This window comes from Rhinatrema bivittatum, chromosome 6 (assembly GCF_901001135.1).
Source record: "Rhinatrema bivittatum chromosome 6, aRhiBiv1.1, whole genome shotgun sequence".
Classification (NCBI taxonomy): Eukaryota; Metazoa; Chordata; class Amphibia; order Gymnophiona; family Rhinatrematidae; genus Rhinatrema; species Rhinatrema bivittatum.
The window spans coordinates 31,285,705-31,304,197 of NC_042620.1; the positions used below are offsets into that span (position 1 = coordinate 31,285,705).

At 45.7% G+C, this 18,493-nt stretch overlaps 1 protein-coding gene across 3 annotated transcripts in view; it reads left to right on the plus strand.

Moving 5' to 3' along the window:
• Window positions 1-18,493, plus strand: part of SLC49A4 (solute carrier family 49 member 4) — a 92,586-nt gene that overhangs the window by 66,469 nt on the left and 7,624 nt on the right. For all 3 annotated transcript variants that reach the window (XM_029605219.1, XM_029605218.1, XM_029605217.1), the window contains one exon: window positions 14,242-14,424. In XM_029605219.1, coding sequence (XP_029461079.1) covers window positions 14,242-14,424 — 183 coding nt within the window. The remainder of the gene's footprint in view (window positions 1-14,241; window positions 14,425-18,493) is intronic.

The following is an 18,493-nucleotide window of genomic DNA, read 5'->3' on the forward strand; positions in this document are numbered from 1 at the left end:
TGGCAGCTGTGGGTTAAAAACTGCCCCTTTCATTCTAAATGGCGGCATCTCCTGCCTTTCCTCAGGAAGCCGCAATATTACAATATTTTGAGAGTATTCTTAAGGTCAAGCAACGCTATTGGTCAGGAAACCAGTGTTCTGGCTTAGAACTGGTCCTGCAGCGCCACCTCCCGAGAGACCCAGCCCAGAATTTGCCAGATGTCTCGATCCTAACTGAGGAGCCCAGCATCCCAGGCCTCGCGTCAGGACCTTGGCTCGCTTCTAAACGATATCTTGCGGGCAGGCGGTTACTGGCTAGTTACAGTGAATCTTGATCGGTAGGTGTGTTATTATTATTTTACCCCTGTTTGTTGTTTGCTGGTTATAACTTTTACGTTACTTGACGGCCCCTTATCTTCTTATTTACCGAGGCGTGGGGCTCGGAACCATGGCCCGAGGGCCAGATGCTACCCTTGACTGAATTTCATCCGTTCCCCCCCCCCCCCCCCCCAAGCATCAGCGGCAGAAGGATCTAGATCTGACCTGCACCGGGAGTGCATTCCACAGCTGCCCACCAGCTCAGGTACCAGAGGTCAGTGGCAGCGCGTGGGCGGGGCTTGCCGTTGCAAGACCTCCACCGATTGGCCGCATTATGCATTGCTGGCATCTGGTGCCGCTTATGCCGAGGACGGGGTAGAGACGCCGCAGCTACAGCCATAAGGAAAGGTGTTTCGTTTTCGGCCGCCGTGGAGGGCAGCGCAGGCCCACGAGCAAGAAGGCACCGGCAACCCTGACCCAGGGGGTTCTGCGGGGCTACCAGGGAAAGCCTGGTAAGGATGGGGGTTCCTGAAGCTCCCCACCGTACCACCATTTCCTTTTTTTTTTTTTTTAATTCTTTATTTATGGATTATAATTAAAAAGTACATCCATTCAAAGTTACCATTCAATATTAACATTGAATTTTTACATGGATATAGGGATTAAGAATTAATACATTTTGTTACATAACTTAACCTTAGAAACCTAATTTTCCTTTTTTTTCCAATTACAAAAAAAAATGTTTGGGGAGCCGGTGAACAAGTCTAATATAAAGCTACAATAATATAATAGATAGAAGAAATACAGATTCATTTTACCACCATTTCTTTTAGAGCTGTGGGGGATGGGGCGTGGACATTGTCCCCTAAAAATGCTGGCTCTGGAGGCACAAAGGGCAGAAATCCTCATTATTATAACCCAGATATCAAGTCCAAAAGATTTTCCCTGGATTAGAGAGACTGGGAGCAAAGCAGGTGGGGTGGGGTGTTTTGCTTATACCATGGCACGTTGCAAGAGAGAGGGGCATGAGAGGAGGGGGAAAGAGAGAAGGGATAGGAGAAGTGGCAAAGAAGTAGAGAAGAAGCAAGAGTATGTGGGGGAAGGGGGGTGGGTACGAGTGCGAGATGGTGCTCCGCACACACAGACGCGCAGCCCATCTTACCCTCCAGGGAGGGAACAAGGTTGCTGGGGGTGTGGCAGGTTGGCCAATTTGGAGAAATGTTAGAAATATGATTGACATTCTGCCACACCCCTAGGATCCCTGCAACCTGCTCCCCCTCCCCCTCCCCCTCCCCCCCATCCTCAGCATTTCAAATCATAGGGCCAAGCATGATTCCTCCCCCCCCTCCCTCCCCTGCCCTCAGCGAACAACCTCTAAAGCGCTCTCTCCCTCCTTCCCTCCTCACAGCGAGCTCCGAGGAGCACCACAACCGCCGCCTGGCTGTCTCAGAAGTTGGAAATGTTCTCGGTGGTTCTTCTCTTAAAAGGTTTGGGGACCCCCCCTGCATTAATAAAGGGTCAGATTTCAGAAAGTGCTCAGCGAATCCAAATTTTAGGGAAAATTTCAGCCCCAAACTACATACCTTAGTTTTCCACTAAGAATTCTCCTAAAACGTAGATGCGTACATTTAGGCCTTCAGTTCATTTTCTTAGATTTAGATGCCTAACAGGGAGGGAGATGCATCAAGCTGTGGTAGGGCTCTGACGTGCATTAAATAGCATCTGTTGCGCGACGTACGCAATAATTTGCATAGCCCTGCCCAGATTCCCTCCCCTATTACAATGAGCTGCTTTGCCTGCAATTTGCATGCATGAATTGTGCAAATCCAGCTCATTAATAGGCAATCTGATGTTAATAACGCAGCTAACTTAAAAGTTGACACCATCGTTAAGTTAACTACACTATTGGGGAAATGGTAATTAACGCAGGAGCCTCGGGAACCTAACGTGGGTCCCCGGGCGCCCGCGTTTGATTTAAAGGACCAAAAGGGGGGGGGGGAACGTTAAAAATAGGAAAAAAGTGTGGAGGGTTCAAAGCTGATCTCCTACTCCCCCCAGGACTGCCACTCGAGTCAGTAATTGAGTTGCTCATGTCATATTGGCCCCCCCCCAACCCTGTAAAAAAAAAAAGTCCATAAAGTCTCTCCCCAGCCCTCATAACAATACAAATATATCCCTCCAGGTTCCTCCCTTCCCCCCTCCTCCCCAATGATGATAAAAAAATGTGTTGGGGTTTAGGGTCTCCCCAGTCCCCCAAGTCTTTGAAAACATTGGTTTCTCGTGTAGACCCCCCCCCCCCCCACGAAGTCCACTCCCGCACACCCTGATCTCAGAATTGCTAATAGGCTTCAGTGTTGGGGCCTGGGATGCCCCCTAAGTCCTGGGCCATCTGCGACATTTTCCAAAATGGTGCTGACCTGACCTTACTCCAGTCACATGACTGTGGTAAGTTCCGGGGGGGGGGGGGGGCGGGAACCTGGAGGGACATATTTGTATTGGAATGGGGGGGGGGGGAGTGGGGAGGAGACTATTGATTTCGGATGGGGTTGGGGAGACCTGTCGTCACGCAAGCAACTGAATTCTATTTTTAACACTTTGCTTGTCAGGCCTCCTCCCCTCCCCCCCCCCCCCACACACCCCTTTTTTTTTTTCTTTTTGGTATGGCCCTTTAAGGTGGTGGTGGTCCTGGGAAGTTGGGGTCACCATCGAGCATGTAAAGGGCTGATGCGGCATCAAAACGTGGCAATATGGCTGTGATGATTTTTCAGGGGCAGCCCCCTCCCACGAAAAATCATAGTGGCTTAGTGCATCTCGGCCTAATTTAAATACCTAGTGCTTAAAATCAGCGCTGAGTGCTTATCCTTTTCCTCCACCCTATCTCTAACCCTATAGCGGACCACTTTTTAGACACCTAAATTAAAGTGCCTATTGAAACTGGGCTCCTACATTTGTGAGCTCTGCCCTAACCTGTTTTCTGAGGGGCTGAGCTCTACAGCTAGACAACTAAGCCTTGATGCTAGATTTGCCCAGGCTGTCTGGCCCCCTCCCGGTGGGTGTTAAGTGTCAGCATGCTAACATTTAACATGGGAAGAGGCCACGTACTTGTGGCTTTCCACACAGATCTATAGTGACAGCCCCTTCTCTCCCACCAATCCCATCCGTGCCTACGTTAAAACTCCTCCAGGGCCCAATCCTTACTCCACTCCAGACTAATTCCAAAGCCGCATGCCTTGATCTATTGTGGCGCATTTCTGGGGAGCACCAGTCGGGATGCATTTGCCATGCCGGCAGGAGGGGCTCTCTCCACTCCCTCCTGCCAGCAATATGTATGCGTTTGCTCAAATTTGGGTCAGTAACCACCGACTTAAAATCTGAGGGTGGTGACAAGTACGCATTCCCGAGAGGTGGGAGGGGCCTTTTGGTTGAGGAGAATTTGTGGATTGACCGCTTCGGTGTTGGTTCAATGGGAGCAGGGAGAGTCGAGGCTTGGGCTGGGAGGGATTGCAGCATTGGTTCAAGGAGAGGGAAAGGAATCTTCCCTATGCCTAACCACTCTTGCACTTTGGCCCGGTTAGAGCGGGGGATTTCAATGTGCCCGGCAGGCTGAAGAACATCGGCTGGTAAATTGCTTTCAGCCACTGTAGACTTCTGTCGGATTGCAGCCATCAGCCTGAAGCAAAAGGCTTTACATCGCTACCAATCCGCTTACCCCTCCTTCTCTTTGATAATTATTTATCATTCTTAAGTCCCCAAAGGACTATCAGAACTCTAAAAAAAATATATATTTTTTCATACTGCTACAGTTTTCCATACCAGAGAGATCAAACTTCCTGTTGCTTTCGCTGCTGCTGTTAAGAGAGGAGGATTTGATCAGTGCCTCCTGGAACCAGAGTTCACCCAGTGAAACAGACTATTTTATGCTTTCCCTGTAGAATTAAAAAAAAAAAAATCCAAAAGAGCAGTATTTAAAACAAAAAAAAAAAAGTTATTGCTTTCTTACAAGACTTTCTTAAGCTAAACTTTAAAGTCAAGTAAATGGCTAACCTTTCTGATCCCTGCTGTTAGCTAGAGCTTTCTGTAAAAGGCTGCGTGGCAGATCCTTGCATAAATCAGCCTGATTGAAGCTCTGGCAATACCTTTACATGCCGACTGTGGGCATAACTTATCTTACTCATCACGTTTTGCTGAGTGCTTAGGTAAAATGAATGGCGCCTTAGTTCTTTTGGATGTGCAAACATTTGCGTTGGATTAAAAGCCAAGCAGATTGCCCTCAGGAAGATTGTAATCATTGACTATTGGGCAGACTGACTGCCTGTTTTCTGCAAGTCCAGGATAATTTTAATATTCCGAGCAAGCCATTGCCTGGTTCTTTCCTTTAGAAACGCATGATTTAGGAAAGCCATTTATGTTATACCTGCTTTCATAATGTGGTATGGTAGCTGTGGAGTTTATCAGTGTGTGTAATGTGGAAAAGAGATTGTGGATGTTTTTAGAGCAAACAAAGAAAAAAAGCAGCACTGAAACTGGGAAGAGATGATGAATTTGAAAAGAATAAAAGATCTGAGGGACCCGCCCCTCCCCCGACGTCATCGCTCACGGAACTGATCCGTTAAAAGCGCCAAGCCAGCAGGCACCGCGCGCCGTGTGTTGCGTGCCGAAGGGGCGCGACAAAGGGGCATTCCTCTTTGTGCATCCCTTCGTGCATCCCCTAGTTTTAAATATTCCCCTTGTTATCTTTTATCCCTTGTTAACAATTTCTTCTTTATAATTGTTTTACATTTCTGACAAAGGTAATGTATGCTTTTTAGTATAATTTGTTGATTGTTCTATGTAACGCTCACTGGCGAAGTTATGTTTTATTGTAAACCGGTGTGATTTGTATTTTATACAGGAATGTCGGTATATAAAAGTTAAAAATAAATAGAGCGTGGAGTTTGTGTGTCAGCCAGTTGACTATGAGTACCAGTGCTTCCCTCTTGTGTTGGTAGAAACCTGCTAGGACCTCATGATGAAGTGATCATCGAGTGTTGCCAAAGGAAAAAGCAGCAAGGGTTTTAAAAACTTTGTTTTACTTACGGAACCCTTTTTGGTAGAAGGCTCCATTGTAAGAGTAATTGCTTTTGACGTTTTGTGTTGGATGCCCTTGCCTTTGACACAAGACATCTGATTTCATTCACAGGTAATAAAGGCTTCTGCGATGAGGGCTAGTGGTTAAATTTCTTTCCTTTTTTTTCCTCTTTTCATTTTCCTCTCTTTCTGGTGCTTTTTAACCAGGGCTGAAAGTGCTATAACAGTAATTCAATCCATCCATCTGTCTAGGGACATGATAACCTCTGTGAAAATTCATCGATCAGGTCCAGGCTTGGGGGGAAGGTAAAACATGAGCCTGACTCCTATCCTATTGAAAATGACCTCAGTCCGATTTAAAGGTGAGCTCATTCTCAATCAAGGTTGCAAATGCGATTTGTAAGAAGCGCCTGTTCTTGAACTCTTAAAAGTTTTATAACAGTTAAATCATTTAAATCGCTTATGGTATCGGCGGCCCGGGAATTCCGGCATTCTCCTGCCAAGGACAGCGGGTGCTGTCAGGTGGTGCAGAGCAGGAAGATGGGCGAGGATGCGGCGCCAGAGCAGAGCCAGAAATCTGAGCCGGGCAGCAAGAAGGGGGAGGGGGGAAAAGCAGCCACAGCCGCTGGAATCAAATGCGATTGGGTGAGTAGGAAATTAGGTCTAGGCATGAGCCGAATGTGATACTGTCCCACGCAGGAGGCTCGCAAATAAACCGAGCAGTCCGTGGCGGTAACCTGGATTAGCATCTGTTGAAGGAATAGATGACAGAGGGTAGAGGTAAATGGAATTCACAGTAAGGAAAGAAAGGTGACTGATTAAATGGAGTGCCTCAGGAATCGATATCGGGGATGATTCCATTCAACATCTTTGAGTGATATTACAGAGGGATTAGGAAGAAAACCTTTTTGCTATTTTGAGGAACGCACTAAAGATCTGCAAAAAGCTGGAGGAGTAGCCTCATGCGTCGCAGTTGTGATTCAATACAAAGAAAGGCAGTGACGTGTGTGGGGTATAGAAATCTAAGGGAGCAGTACCCAATGTGCACTAATCAGTAGAGGGAGCTTGGGGTAATTTCTGATGATTTCAGGGTAGTGAAAGAGTGTGATAATGTGGTGGCGGGAGCCAGAGGGATAGCGGAATGCATAGAGAGAGGCATACAACAAAAGAAAAAGGATGTGATAATGCCTCTATACAGGTTATTGATGAGACCTGAACTAGAATATGACCAGTTCTGGAGATTATTTCTACAAAAAAGATATAGACAGGCTGCATGCAGTGCAGAGAGAGGCTACCAAAATGGTTTGGAGCCTACAAAAAAAAAAAATAAATTGATATTTGGAGCTCTAAATATATATATGGTCTTCAGGAAAGAAAAGGCAAGGGTTATGGTAGACATTTAAATACTTCAAAGGCGTAAATCAGACACAAGAAACAAACATTTTTAGAAGAAACAGTAATGGAATTTAAAAAAAATGTGAGATAAGCACAGAAGATCCCTTGTGGTAAAGAGGATGGTAAAGAATCACTGGGGTGACCAGCCCAAAACACTGGGGTGAACTGTACAGGAAAACTGTTGCAATCCAAATCGCAGCAGTATGACTGCATCTGGCTTTCGAGAAGGCATTGAGGATTAAACTTAAGATTTTACTGTTGGTTTTTAAGGCCATTCATGGTTTGGCACCTAGCTGTTTTATTACGGTTTTAATAATTTTAACAACCCACATGTACTTTAAGGTCCTCTTATTAAAACTTGTTTCTTCTTCCTCAAGAGTCAATGTTGACTTTGTTCTGGTGGGTCAGAAAAGTAAATGTCTGCAAAGTCAGCATTGATGCCTTAGGAAGATACAAAAAAAAAAAACCCTTTGGGGGCATTTATTGGTGGTGACTGGTTCAGCTAAGATTCTTTAATATATGAAATTTTTTTTTAAGTTTTCAGAAAATGTATATCTATAAAGTTTTTTTGTGATATTGAACTGTTGGATGGGTAAGATGGTTTTGATTAAAAATCAGCACCTGAACTCTGGTTGAGTCAAGGGTTGCCTTATATGAAATATTGCGCTGGAGGTGAACCCTTGGCCTGGCGCAGGATTGGTACGACCCTCTAAGGGATCCCAGAGGGCACCTGCTGCCAGGAGGCGGAGCACACAAGGAGACAGAGGCTGACAGGAGCTTCACTAATAACAATCTGGGAGCTCTGCAGGTTGAGCCCTTGGTTTCCCGAACCGCCTGGGCTTAGGTGGGCCTCTGGGGGTCTCACGGAGAGATGACGGAGAGGTGCACAACTGTCAGCGAATAGGCGAGCTAGACCAGAACTGAGAGTACCGGAGACCACTGGAACAAGACAGGAACTGAAGGTCCTCCAGGTAGGATAAGGCAGTGCCTAGTGGTCCAGCTCGAAGAAGGCCGCAGGTGGTGTCGAGGCAGGCAGGCCTGGTGATCACAGGAGGAGCGAAGAGAGTGTCTGAATGGAGCGCAAGGGTCAGTGCTAGGGAATCTGTCCGAGAATGGTCAGCCAAAGCAAGGGTCTCTTCTAGGTATTAGTCTGAGCGTAGTCAAAGGCAAGCAGAGGTCAGTCCCAGGTATCAGTCTGAGCGTAGTCAAAGGCAAGCAGAGGTCAGTCCCAGGTATCAGTCTGAGCGTGGTCAAAGGCAAGCAGGGGTCAGTTCCAGGTATCAGTCCGAGCGTGGTCAAAGGCAAGCAGAGGTCAGTTCCAAGGATCAGTCCGGGTGTGGTCCCAGGCAAGCAGAAGTCAGTTCCGAGGATCAGTCCGAGCGTGGTCAAGACAAGCCAAGGTCAGTATCGGGTATCAGTCCGAGAAGGTACTACCTGGGTAGCAAGACTAGGAACAGGACTCAGGAACGCAGGGACTCAGGAACAGACGCTGGAACACAGGAGCAAGGCAGGAACACTGGAACAGGCACAGGAACAAAGAACGCAGGAACACTGGAACAAGCACAGGAACGAGGATGGCAAACTAGCTCACACAGAGGTGATGACTCGATTACCAAGGCGAAGAACCAAGGGAAGGGCCTCGCCTTATATACCGTGCCTACGTGATGTCATCAGGAGGCGTCGGGGCCGAGATTCCCGCCATGGGCCCTTTAAATGAGGGAGCATCGGCTGCACGCAAACCTAGGGGCGGTGCCGAGGACGCGGAGCCCCTACGGGAGCTCCGTTGTGAGGCCTGTGAAGCCAGAGGCATTTGGGACAGGCACTGAGGACACCAAGAGCTGGCTGCTGCAGTTAGGGAGGACGGAACAGAGTCCGCGGCGCGCAGTCCGCGGCACGCAGGCCCGGTCACGGCACCAGCACAGCCGGGACGCGGAACATGAAATTTCCATCTTCCACCTATAATCATTTTTGTTGGAGCAATACAGACCTTTTTTGATGTCCTTTGGAGAAGCTTGTTGAGCGAGAGATTAGTTGGTTTGTTTGTGTGCACATCAATTCTGTGTGGAGAATTTTTTGATCTGTAAATAGGTGGCACTCAATATTGAAAGATTAGATGAGGTCGCAGATATGACGCAAGTGGAGATTGAAGAGTATTGGTGAGAGGACTGACCCCTGAAGCATTCCACAGGTTAGCTGTCTTGGGCAGGATGGTTTGTTGGCCCATGTAACTGATTTGCGTTCTGTTGGCAAGGAATGATTTAAAATACTTTAGGTCAGTGTCATTGATACTGATGCCCTAAGGATTTGATTTGGGAATGAGATGGTGCTTCAGACAAGTTTATGGTCCAACCAGGAAATGGGGACCACGGATGTTGATTTGGAATCGGTCTTTTTGCTGGCAGATTGGAAAATTGATTGAGTGTGTGATCATATGTGTATGCAGGGACCTTGATTAGCTGAGTGAAACCAAGGCCATCCATATTGCGCTGGAAGCTGGTAGTATGCTCTTTAAGGAGGGACTGTGCATGATGTTTAAAATCTAGAACCAGGAGATTGTGGGTGGTGATAGTGCTGTCAAATACAAATTTGGATATTTTTTAAAGGAGTCAGGGAGGCTATCTCCTGTGCTGGACATGAGCTTGAAGTTGCGGGTTATAAAAAAAAAAAAAAAAAGTGTTAAATCAGGTGGACGGTAGATGAGGTCAATTTTAGGTCCCTCTCTGCCTTGGAGCTTTACCAGATAGTCAGATTTTCCTATCTGTTTAATGGTCTCTAGCTCCAGGACCCATGCTTTTTCTCTCTAAAGCTGAACTGTGCTAAGCCTTGACATGCATTGCAATGAGCTGCTATTGGCTTTTAAAACAGAAAATGGAGTGTAGGTTGAACTGCATATTAAACTTTTCACTGAGTTACAAAAACACGGGTCTTTCTGATTCAAGTCCTTGTTACAAGAAAAAACAAATTTCCTATTGCGATGCATTTTATCTTCATTCCTGTGAAGAGGAAAGAACTCATAATCATAGAGTATTCAGCACAATATAAATATGTAATCATAGTCTAAAGTAAAAGATTAAGAAATAGGTGCCGGTGTACAAAACTGTGTCTCTAGGACTTGCGTTCCCCTTCCACCCAACCGCAAATGACTTGAAAAGTAGAGGGTCTGGGCAGGGAATGAAATGCACTTCTGGTTTCCAGCACTAAGTGGTAACTGCTGCACCATAATTCCACCGTGCATCATAGGCATTCAGGAGGGCTTTTAAAGTACAAATTATTACCCAGTGCTGGAGGATGTGGTCAAAGCAACTAACTAAAAGAGGATTGGACAAGTTCCTGAAAGAAAAATCCAAAACCGGTTATTAGCCAGGTAGACTTGGGAAAGCCAGCGATTAACCCTGAGGGTGAGATACAAGAAATAGATTCCCCCCCCCCCCCCACTGGGGGAGTATGCTGGGTACTTGTGACCCGGATTGACCTCTGTTGGAGACAGAAGGCTGGGCTCGATGGACCTTGGTCTGACCCGGTGTGGCACTTCCTATGTTCGTATGATAGGACAGCTCAGACTGCATGATGTTTGGAGATGTGGAAGGGTATCATCTTCTCCAGGGTACCCACGTGTTCTCACTTATCAAGAGTACCACAACTCCTGGAGAGCTGAGCTTCGTTGCTGGTGAATGCAGTTACTCTTGTGATACAACATTTTTACATGAATCTAGTTTAGCTAGCATTCTCCAGTTCCATACCATGTTTTTTATAGGCGTACATTGCTTCCGTTTAAATATGTTTTTATTTTTGTTTGCTGTCTTGTGACAGATTGTCAAGCAGTTATCTCCTGATAACATTTTATTTTGCTTCAATGTGTCATATAAGAAACTAATTAATAGTTGGCTATGAACTGCTCATCATAGTTCTGGTATCAACAAGACCTAAGTAGAACTTCCCTCCTCCCCAAATGCAGAGGTGGTGTGGGTGTCTACACTTCAATCAAGAGCCCATAGACAACAGCTATTAATCCATAAATAAAGTAACATTTAACACTGAAATTAAGTTATAAAACTCCTTCACAATTGGCTGTAGGACAAAAATATTATTTCTTCCATAGTCTAATGACCATCTTGTAAGGCCCGCCAGGCTGCCTTCTTCAGTTCTATGTATGGTCCAAAGTTGAGAGGAAATATATTCCACTACAAGCAAATCAACTAATAGCACCACGGCAGGTCACTTAATTCCTAACCGGTAGCAGAACCCTTGATCTATGTGCATGTAAATCTGTCTGGAAATAACTACATTGGAGAAAGTCTGTGCTTTCAGACCTTTTTTTTATTGGAAATTGATCAGTAAATATTTTTTATGATGTTTGTAAGTTCAGTTAGTAGACCACTTTGCTATTTGTTCATCAAACTGTTACTAATCAATTTGCACTCAAAATGATTTGTGCCACAGTCAATAAATAAGCCTGGAAACTACATTATATGGGCTGTAATTCAAAATATAAGCTATCTATTCAATCATTTTTGTTGCACGTACGTTTCAGGGCCCACGCTTTACCTCAGCTTCAGCATTCACCTAAAATCCTTCTCCAGTAAAAGGGAATCTTTCACATTAGCAGGAGAATAAAGGATGGTGGTCCATGGGGGTGAAGGTCTCACTGCTAGTGAATGGAGGGGGGATAGCACTTCCTGTGGGCAGTGAAAATGAACTCTGAATTATGCATTCTGTTTCTTCCGTGTTTAGTGCCACCTGTAATGCTGTCAACCCCTCGAATACCGCTCTCCTTGCCACTGGCCTCTCTGCTCCTTGACATTTTTTGCATCTAGCGAGTTGGATGGGGTGTTGCGTCACTCTGTTCCAGTTCCGGGGCCGCGCTTAAAGTTACAAAAGCAGGTTTTGGTGCCCAGACCCCAGCTTCTGCTGTTGGGCAGACGTCGACACGATGCGTTGCAGAAGAAAGAGGAGAGAGCTCCGCAGCAGGGAGTGGTTGGGGGAGGCAGGGGTCTCAACAGCTGCAACATCTTTGTTCTAAAAGCAACTTCGGAAATGTACTCTGTATTTCCTTGAAGGTTATTTAAAGTTAACTGTCAGGACTGGTAAAATGAGCTGGTTTATGTTTGTTGTGCAGCAGCTGGGATGTCCAGACTGAATCAGGAGCCCCATCCATGGCTCATTTGGTAACTTAGCACACAGCAAGGCAATCGGCCTCTGTCACCTCCCTTTGAATCTTTTTGCTGCACAAGTTTTGCAGTGAAGTGGGAGGTGTAGCTGTTGGGGAGATCGTAATCTGAGAGCTGTTAATCTGACCATCTCATCTGTAGAGATGTTGGACTCCCCTTTAAGAGGCTTCTTCTCGAGCAGATAACAGAAACTAAGAGGGAGGGGGCGATACTGGACTGGGTACTTAGAAATGGAGAATATGAGCAATATTGTGGCGGGGTGGACAAAAACCTTTTTCCTTTTTGCAGATGACACTAAGATCTGCAACAGAGTGGCCACCCCTGAGGGCACAGACAGACGTGATCTAAGAAAGTTCAAGGAGCGTTTGAGTGCTTGGCAATTAAGATTCATTGCAAAAACGTACAAAATTGTATATTTGAGGCCCAAACGTTCAAGGGGAGCAGTAAAGAATAGGAGGCAAGATACATATGTTCACCAAGGAGACCGCTAGGTGATCGTGTCAGATATCTGAAGGTGGCGAAAAAGTGTGATAAGGAATTGGCCTGAGCCAGAGGGATGGTTAGGTGTACGGGGGGAGGCTTAACCTAATTCCTCTGTATAAATCATTGTTGAGACCTCACCTAGAATATTGTATCCAGTTCTGGAGGCCGTTCCCCTGAATGGATGTAGACAGGCTGGAGGCATTCCTGAGAGAGACTATAAAAATGGTGCAGGTTGTTTATTCTAAAGGAAAACACAGATGTAATAGTTAACTTTGAGACTTTATTAGGGAAAGACAGAGACAAAGGGAATAGAGACAGATACTGGAACAAAGTACAGATAAGTTTGTTCCAGGGAGCGACAGGTCCATACAAATGTATAATTACCAAGTCACTCAAAGTTCCAGTAATGTGTAGAACCTTTTATACCTTCCATACTGACCAATCAGAACATACTGAGAGTGTTATTTCTAGATAAGTGCAGGGCTTCTGATTTGGGAATATATTAGACCAATCAGCTAATGGGTCTGGGGTGTTGGCCGCATTCCAGCACGTAGCAGAGATGAGGTACTTCAGAAAGTCAATGCACAATATCACATACAAGGTTCTGCACCAAAAGCCTTATGAGAGGAATCTGAATATGTATACCTGCAGAAGAGGCGAGGCAGGGGGAGCGGGGTGAATATGATAAAACATTCAAGGCCTTCCCACTTGAATGAAGTATAAATTGAGCACAGAAGCAAACCTTTTTTCAGAGGGAAGCATGCTCCTAGGGCAAGAGGTCACGGTATGAAGCTCCAGGGGATACACTCCAGACCAACGTCAGCGAACGTTTTGCCACAGAAAGCATGGTGGGTGCATGGAACGGCCTTCCAGGGGAGCTGGTGGAAAGGAAAGCACTGAATTCAAGAGAGCATGGAGTGAGCACAGAGATCAGCTGAGTTCTGTGGCACATGGTGGGGCAGACTGGATGGGCCGCAAGTCCTTACTGGCTGTCCGATTCTTTGTCTGTATGTTACCCGCTGGCAAAGAGATTAAAACACAGGCATGAAATACTTACTTCCTCTCCCTTCCCTCCTTTTGTGGTGCACACAAGCCATTCCAGAGGCCACGGAATAGGTTCCCTTTTCCGTATGTAGCAAGGTATAATTTAATTTGTAATTCAAGTGTCTTTCTCTGGGATTGGGCCATTTTTGTAAGCAGTTTTGCTCTTTCTCTAAGGGGAAAACCACGCAGAGAGGCATCCTGAAGCAGCAAGGCCTAACTGATCCCATAGAGCTCAGTTTAACCTTCTAAAATTCTAAACAAGCGTCGGCCATCGCGATGTGAACACCCAGGCGGTAACTCCTCGAAACGAGTTTCAAAAACAAAGGGAACCACAAGGCAGTAGCCGAGTGGGGCAAGTGCTGTGCATTGACATGCAGAGGACCTGAGTTCGGTCCTGGATCAGTTCTTTACCTCCCTGTGCCAGCTCATGGAGGCAATGTTCACAGCCCCAGGTTGGGGGGGGGGGGGGGGTGGAGAGAGTCCCAGTCATTCAACGGTAACACCTGGTGGCTGTATTGACGGTCCATGCCTGCAGGGCTCTGAAAGGAGCCTTGGATGCATGCACCCTCACTGACGATTCTTGCTGTGATAGCTGGGCTAAGGGAGCAGTTCAGGAACCTCAGGGTGGTTTCAAAGGAGGTTCATCATGGTGCCAATAACCCAACATAGGCTGGTTCTAATTGAGCTGGAAAACTCAAAGAAGCAGGATGACACTACAGGGCCAAAAAAATACCCAATTAACATAATACAACTGTGAGATATGCTTCTATTTGTCTTTTTATTTCAGCTACACTATACACATCTTGCATATTGCTGGGAGTCTTTCTGAACAGCAGCATACCGATATTCTTCGAATTGTTTATGGAAACGGTCTACCCAATTCCCGAAGGAATATCTTGCGGCTTCGTTACTTTTTTAAGCAACGTTTTCATGGGAGTCCTGTTGGCTTTCCTTACATTCTACCATACAGGTAAGAAGGAATTCTGTTTAAACCAGAACCCATTAGTGCCCTGGCAGCCAGGAGGAAAAGGAGCCTGCTCGGTCGTACGGCCGGTCTAGAGGTGTCAGAACTTTAGACATAGGGCGGTGTTAATCCAGAGGCGTGGCACGAAGGCCTGCCTACTGCTGGAGGGAAAGTTCTTATCTAGAAAAGAGAACTCACTTTTGACTTCCTCTGGGCTCACCCAAACAGTTTTCTCAATAAGGTACGTGTGAATGCAGGTGGAAGGAAGCTGAATGCTATATGGGCTTGGATCTCAGTTTACTCTGAGTTTCCCTCACTTAGGGGTAAATTTCCAGTAGCGTGCCTAACTGTGTGCATAGGACCAAGTCATGAGGTACCCGTGTAAACTGTGTTTTGAAGATCAGGTTGTTAGCAGGTAAAGTTAGGAGGGTAAATATACGCAAACCGGTGGCTTGAAGCTACCTGTGTAAGTGGCATGCCAGTTCTGTCCATGATGGCTGCAGATTCGTAACATGCCCTTGAATTGACGTTTTTTTCAATGTGGTCTAGTTGATGCGTGTCAATCACTTGATGGTGTAGTTCTGTGTGGCTGAAAATGTCATTTGAGCGCCTTCAGCCACCAGACCCGCGTAACTCCTTATTTCATGCATGCAGATCCTGGCTAAGCTTTTGAAAGTTTACCCCTTAGTGCTTAATGAAAATATCTTTATAGAATTAGATCTTTGGCATCCTCTTTAAGCAACAGAGTAAAATGTTTGCTATCATTGAGCCTTGCCAAGTAGGCAACATTCAATTATATCATTCATGCTGTTAGATTGAGACAAGACTAAAATAGGGCTATTGTTCGTGATAAAATGGATTTTGAAGGATGCCTTGGTAAGAGCGCTTTCATTTTTAATGCTGCTTTTTTCATGGTTGATATCCGTGAGCCCTATTGTTTGTCAGCTTTTCACAAGGACTGAAGCTCAGTGGCCTGGTTTTTCTGACTTTCTCTCACATTCATTATTATTAGTTTCTGCTTTCCTCTCTTTTATCCCTTGTTAACCATGCATTGGAGCTGCAGAAAAGTCAGTTTCAGCATGGGCTAAGAGTAGAAAAAGTTAACTGTTTAGAATTTCTAGCATATCTTATATAAATAGTACATTGTTTTGGATGGGGACAGTACTGGGAATCCTTTCCCCTCATGCTGCAGAGAGAGAGAGAGAGGCGTCTACTTTATCCAGGCCACACCATCTTCCGACAGCCATCATCGCATTGTTCCTTCTAAAAAAGGGGACAAGTAGAGGGACGTCCCCCTCAGGAGAAACCTCTGTTAGTGAGCCTGCCCTCATTTTAAATTAATTCATTTGACAAATATTGTAATAGTATAAATGTACACTACGGTTTTGTTTGAACCTTTTTTTTTAATTAAAATGTTTTAGAGATAACCATAAAGAGCATTGAACCTCTTTAAACGTTTGTGGATTATTGCCAGTTCAGTTGAGCACAAAAATAGCCTTTCACATAAGAAAAAGGGGGTTGAGTAGTTAAAGTAAAAACAACTTTCCGTCGGTGTATTGGAAGGTCAGAGAAAGATGTATTAGAGCGCTTGCTACGGGAATCTTTTAGAACGACTGATGGTCTTAGCTGTGGCGTGTGTACAATGAATCGAAAGGAGATGAGGCTTCTTTGGTGCAGGCCACCAATCTCGGGGGTTTGGCTCCAAGCTTCTGACTTTTATATCTTGCGTTCCAGATCATAAATTCCTCCTTACCTTTAGCCATATGAATTATGGATTGAATGGCGGGAGTAGTGCTGAGTCCTTTAATAAGATTATTGCAGCTGGAGGCAGTGTGTTAGAATGCTCTGGAAATAACTGAATGAGCCAAACCCCGGCCATGACAAAATTGATGCTTCTCCCCATTGCCTAAAGGCCGAGACTAAATACTAATAAAAGGTAGACTCCATCCCCTTGCTTTTTGATTAAAATTGCTAAATTAGTCATAAAGTGCTTGATTCACCCAAATTCGAGGAGGATTTATGGCCCAAAGTTATGTAGAGACTTAGCTGACAAAAAATAATCACATCCTGTGTTAAGACTTTTTTTTTTTTTTTTTTTTGTCCCTTCCTGTCTTGGAAAAATGCAGTAGCTTCCGTTTTATGCTTTTTGGGGGGGGTTTTGTTTTGTTTGTTTTTTGTTTTTTAAGGCTAACCTGCACTCTGAATCACGTAATGCATTGTCAGCGTCATTGCAATGCGCATGACTATTCTTATCCTTTTCCCAGTATGTAGAGTCATTTTCACCAGTGTCGGAAACTGAGCGGAGGAAGCCCTCTGAACCTGCCCCTGCCATCTTGTCCATTCAGACTGAGGGCAAGAGGCCAAAACTGTTTGCCCACACTTCCTCGTTCAGATACGTTCAGAACCACACAAGTAACACAACTCCATGGGAGCGAACGGGGGAAATGGATAACATTTATTTGCAAAAGTCCATGTATTTCTACTGAATATACAGTGACTGTTGCAGAGATGTTTGGGAAGGGTGGTGTAATTGTGAGAGAAGTGATTTCTCTCCTCCATTTGCGCCCTCTCCATTATGAGCAGCTCCGCGTGTTAAGAAGGAAAATATTCCTTTGGCCTGCGCAGAGTGACGGTGCTGTGCACTGCCAGGTGGAGCGATCTGGGCTCGATTCCCAGGTTCAGGTCTCCTGCTCCCCACATCAGCCAGAGCTTGGGGGAGGCCTAGGAGATGGCTTTTTTCCCGAAGTTGTAGAAAATCGTTTGAGGTCTCCCCCCCCCGATAAGTTTCCTGACCTGAATTTATGGCCTTGCTTTTAAATGTCTGGCCTAAGAAATGAATAGGCCTACCCTATTGTGTAAAGTTATTGTCTTCCCAAATCAGGCACGCCAGTATTTATGGGGGAGTAGCATATTTTAGTATCATTAGACTGGACTCTGGTGTTGTCTGCACCAAAAAAAAAAAATAAATCAAAGGGAGCCGATGTGTTTTTGTAAACGCCATTTAAATCGAGAGTAAGTCAAAGTAAGAAGGATTAAAAAAATGCCCATTTCCTGGGGAGGGCGAAAAGGCGGCTAACTCCTGCTGTAGAGGGCTTTTCAGCGATGCTGTGGAGGGAATCATCTCAGAACAGACACCGCTGCAGGGGTTCCCAGCGCTGCCCATGCATGGTTTTTCTGGCACTGCAGAGGAAAGACTAGCCTAAGAATAATTCAGAACAGAGCGTCGTTCTTCATTTCATCTCTCTGAAACTTACAGGGTTTTGTTTTTTTAAATCTTTATCGCTTGAATAGTTTTAATGTCAATGCAAGCAGGTAGAGCTTCATGGAAAGTAAGTACCGAGTTTAAAGCAGCACTACCAATATTTTCCTCTGGATACTGGCTTCCCAGTTTCTTGATCTTATTCAGCATCAGGTCTATTTTAAAAGCCTTGCTTGCGGAAAAAAATGGCCGCATGCGCGCGTATGCGGGCCTCAGGCGAGCGAGGCGCATTTTTAAGAAGCCGCATGGTACGGGCGTAGATACCCGTGGGCGGGTCAAGAAGAAGAGGGCAGAAAAGGGGTGGGGCCAAGACTTGCGCACATGCAAGACCACATTTTTAAAAAGCCGACCACGGTGCGCGTCGGCGTGTTATCCGCGTAACTTCACTGCTGTTCCTGATGAGGAGCAAGTCGAGAGATCTCAAGTATTAGGGCTTTTAGCACAGCGTCCGGGTGCGGGGTCAAGTGGGGGAGGGGGGCTTGCAGGATGAGGAACCAGAGGGCTGGACTACTTGGAAAAACTGTTTTTTCCCCTCGCACGAGCATGCTTTAAAATCCCTCTGTATACGCACGTAAAAGCAGCTAAAGAAGCTGCATTGGAGAGGCGTGGTCTAAATGCAAAAAACCAATACATAAATAAATAAAGCCCTAGCCGAAATACGCGTGGAAGGGGTACTTTAAATGATGCGCATGTACTTGTGAGCGCAATTAAAACTTTTCAGCATCTCTCCGCTCGTGCACAGATATCCACGTTTATAGGCGCACGCACGTTCCTTTTAAAATGACTCCATATATCACTGCTCCCCCCCCACCGGGA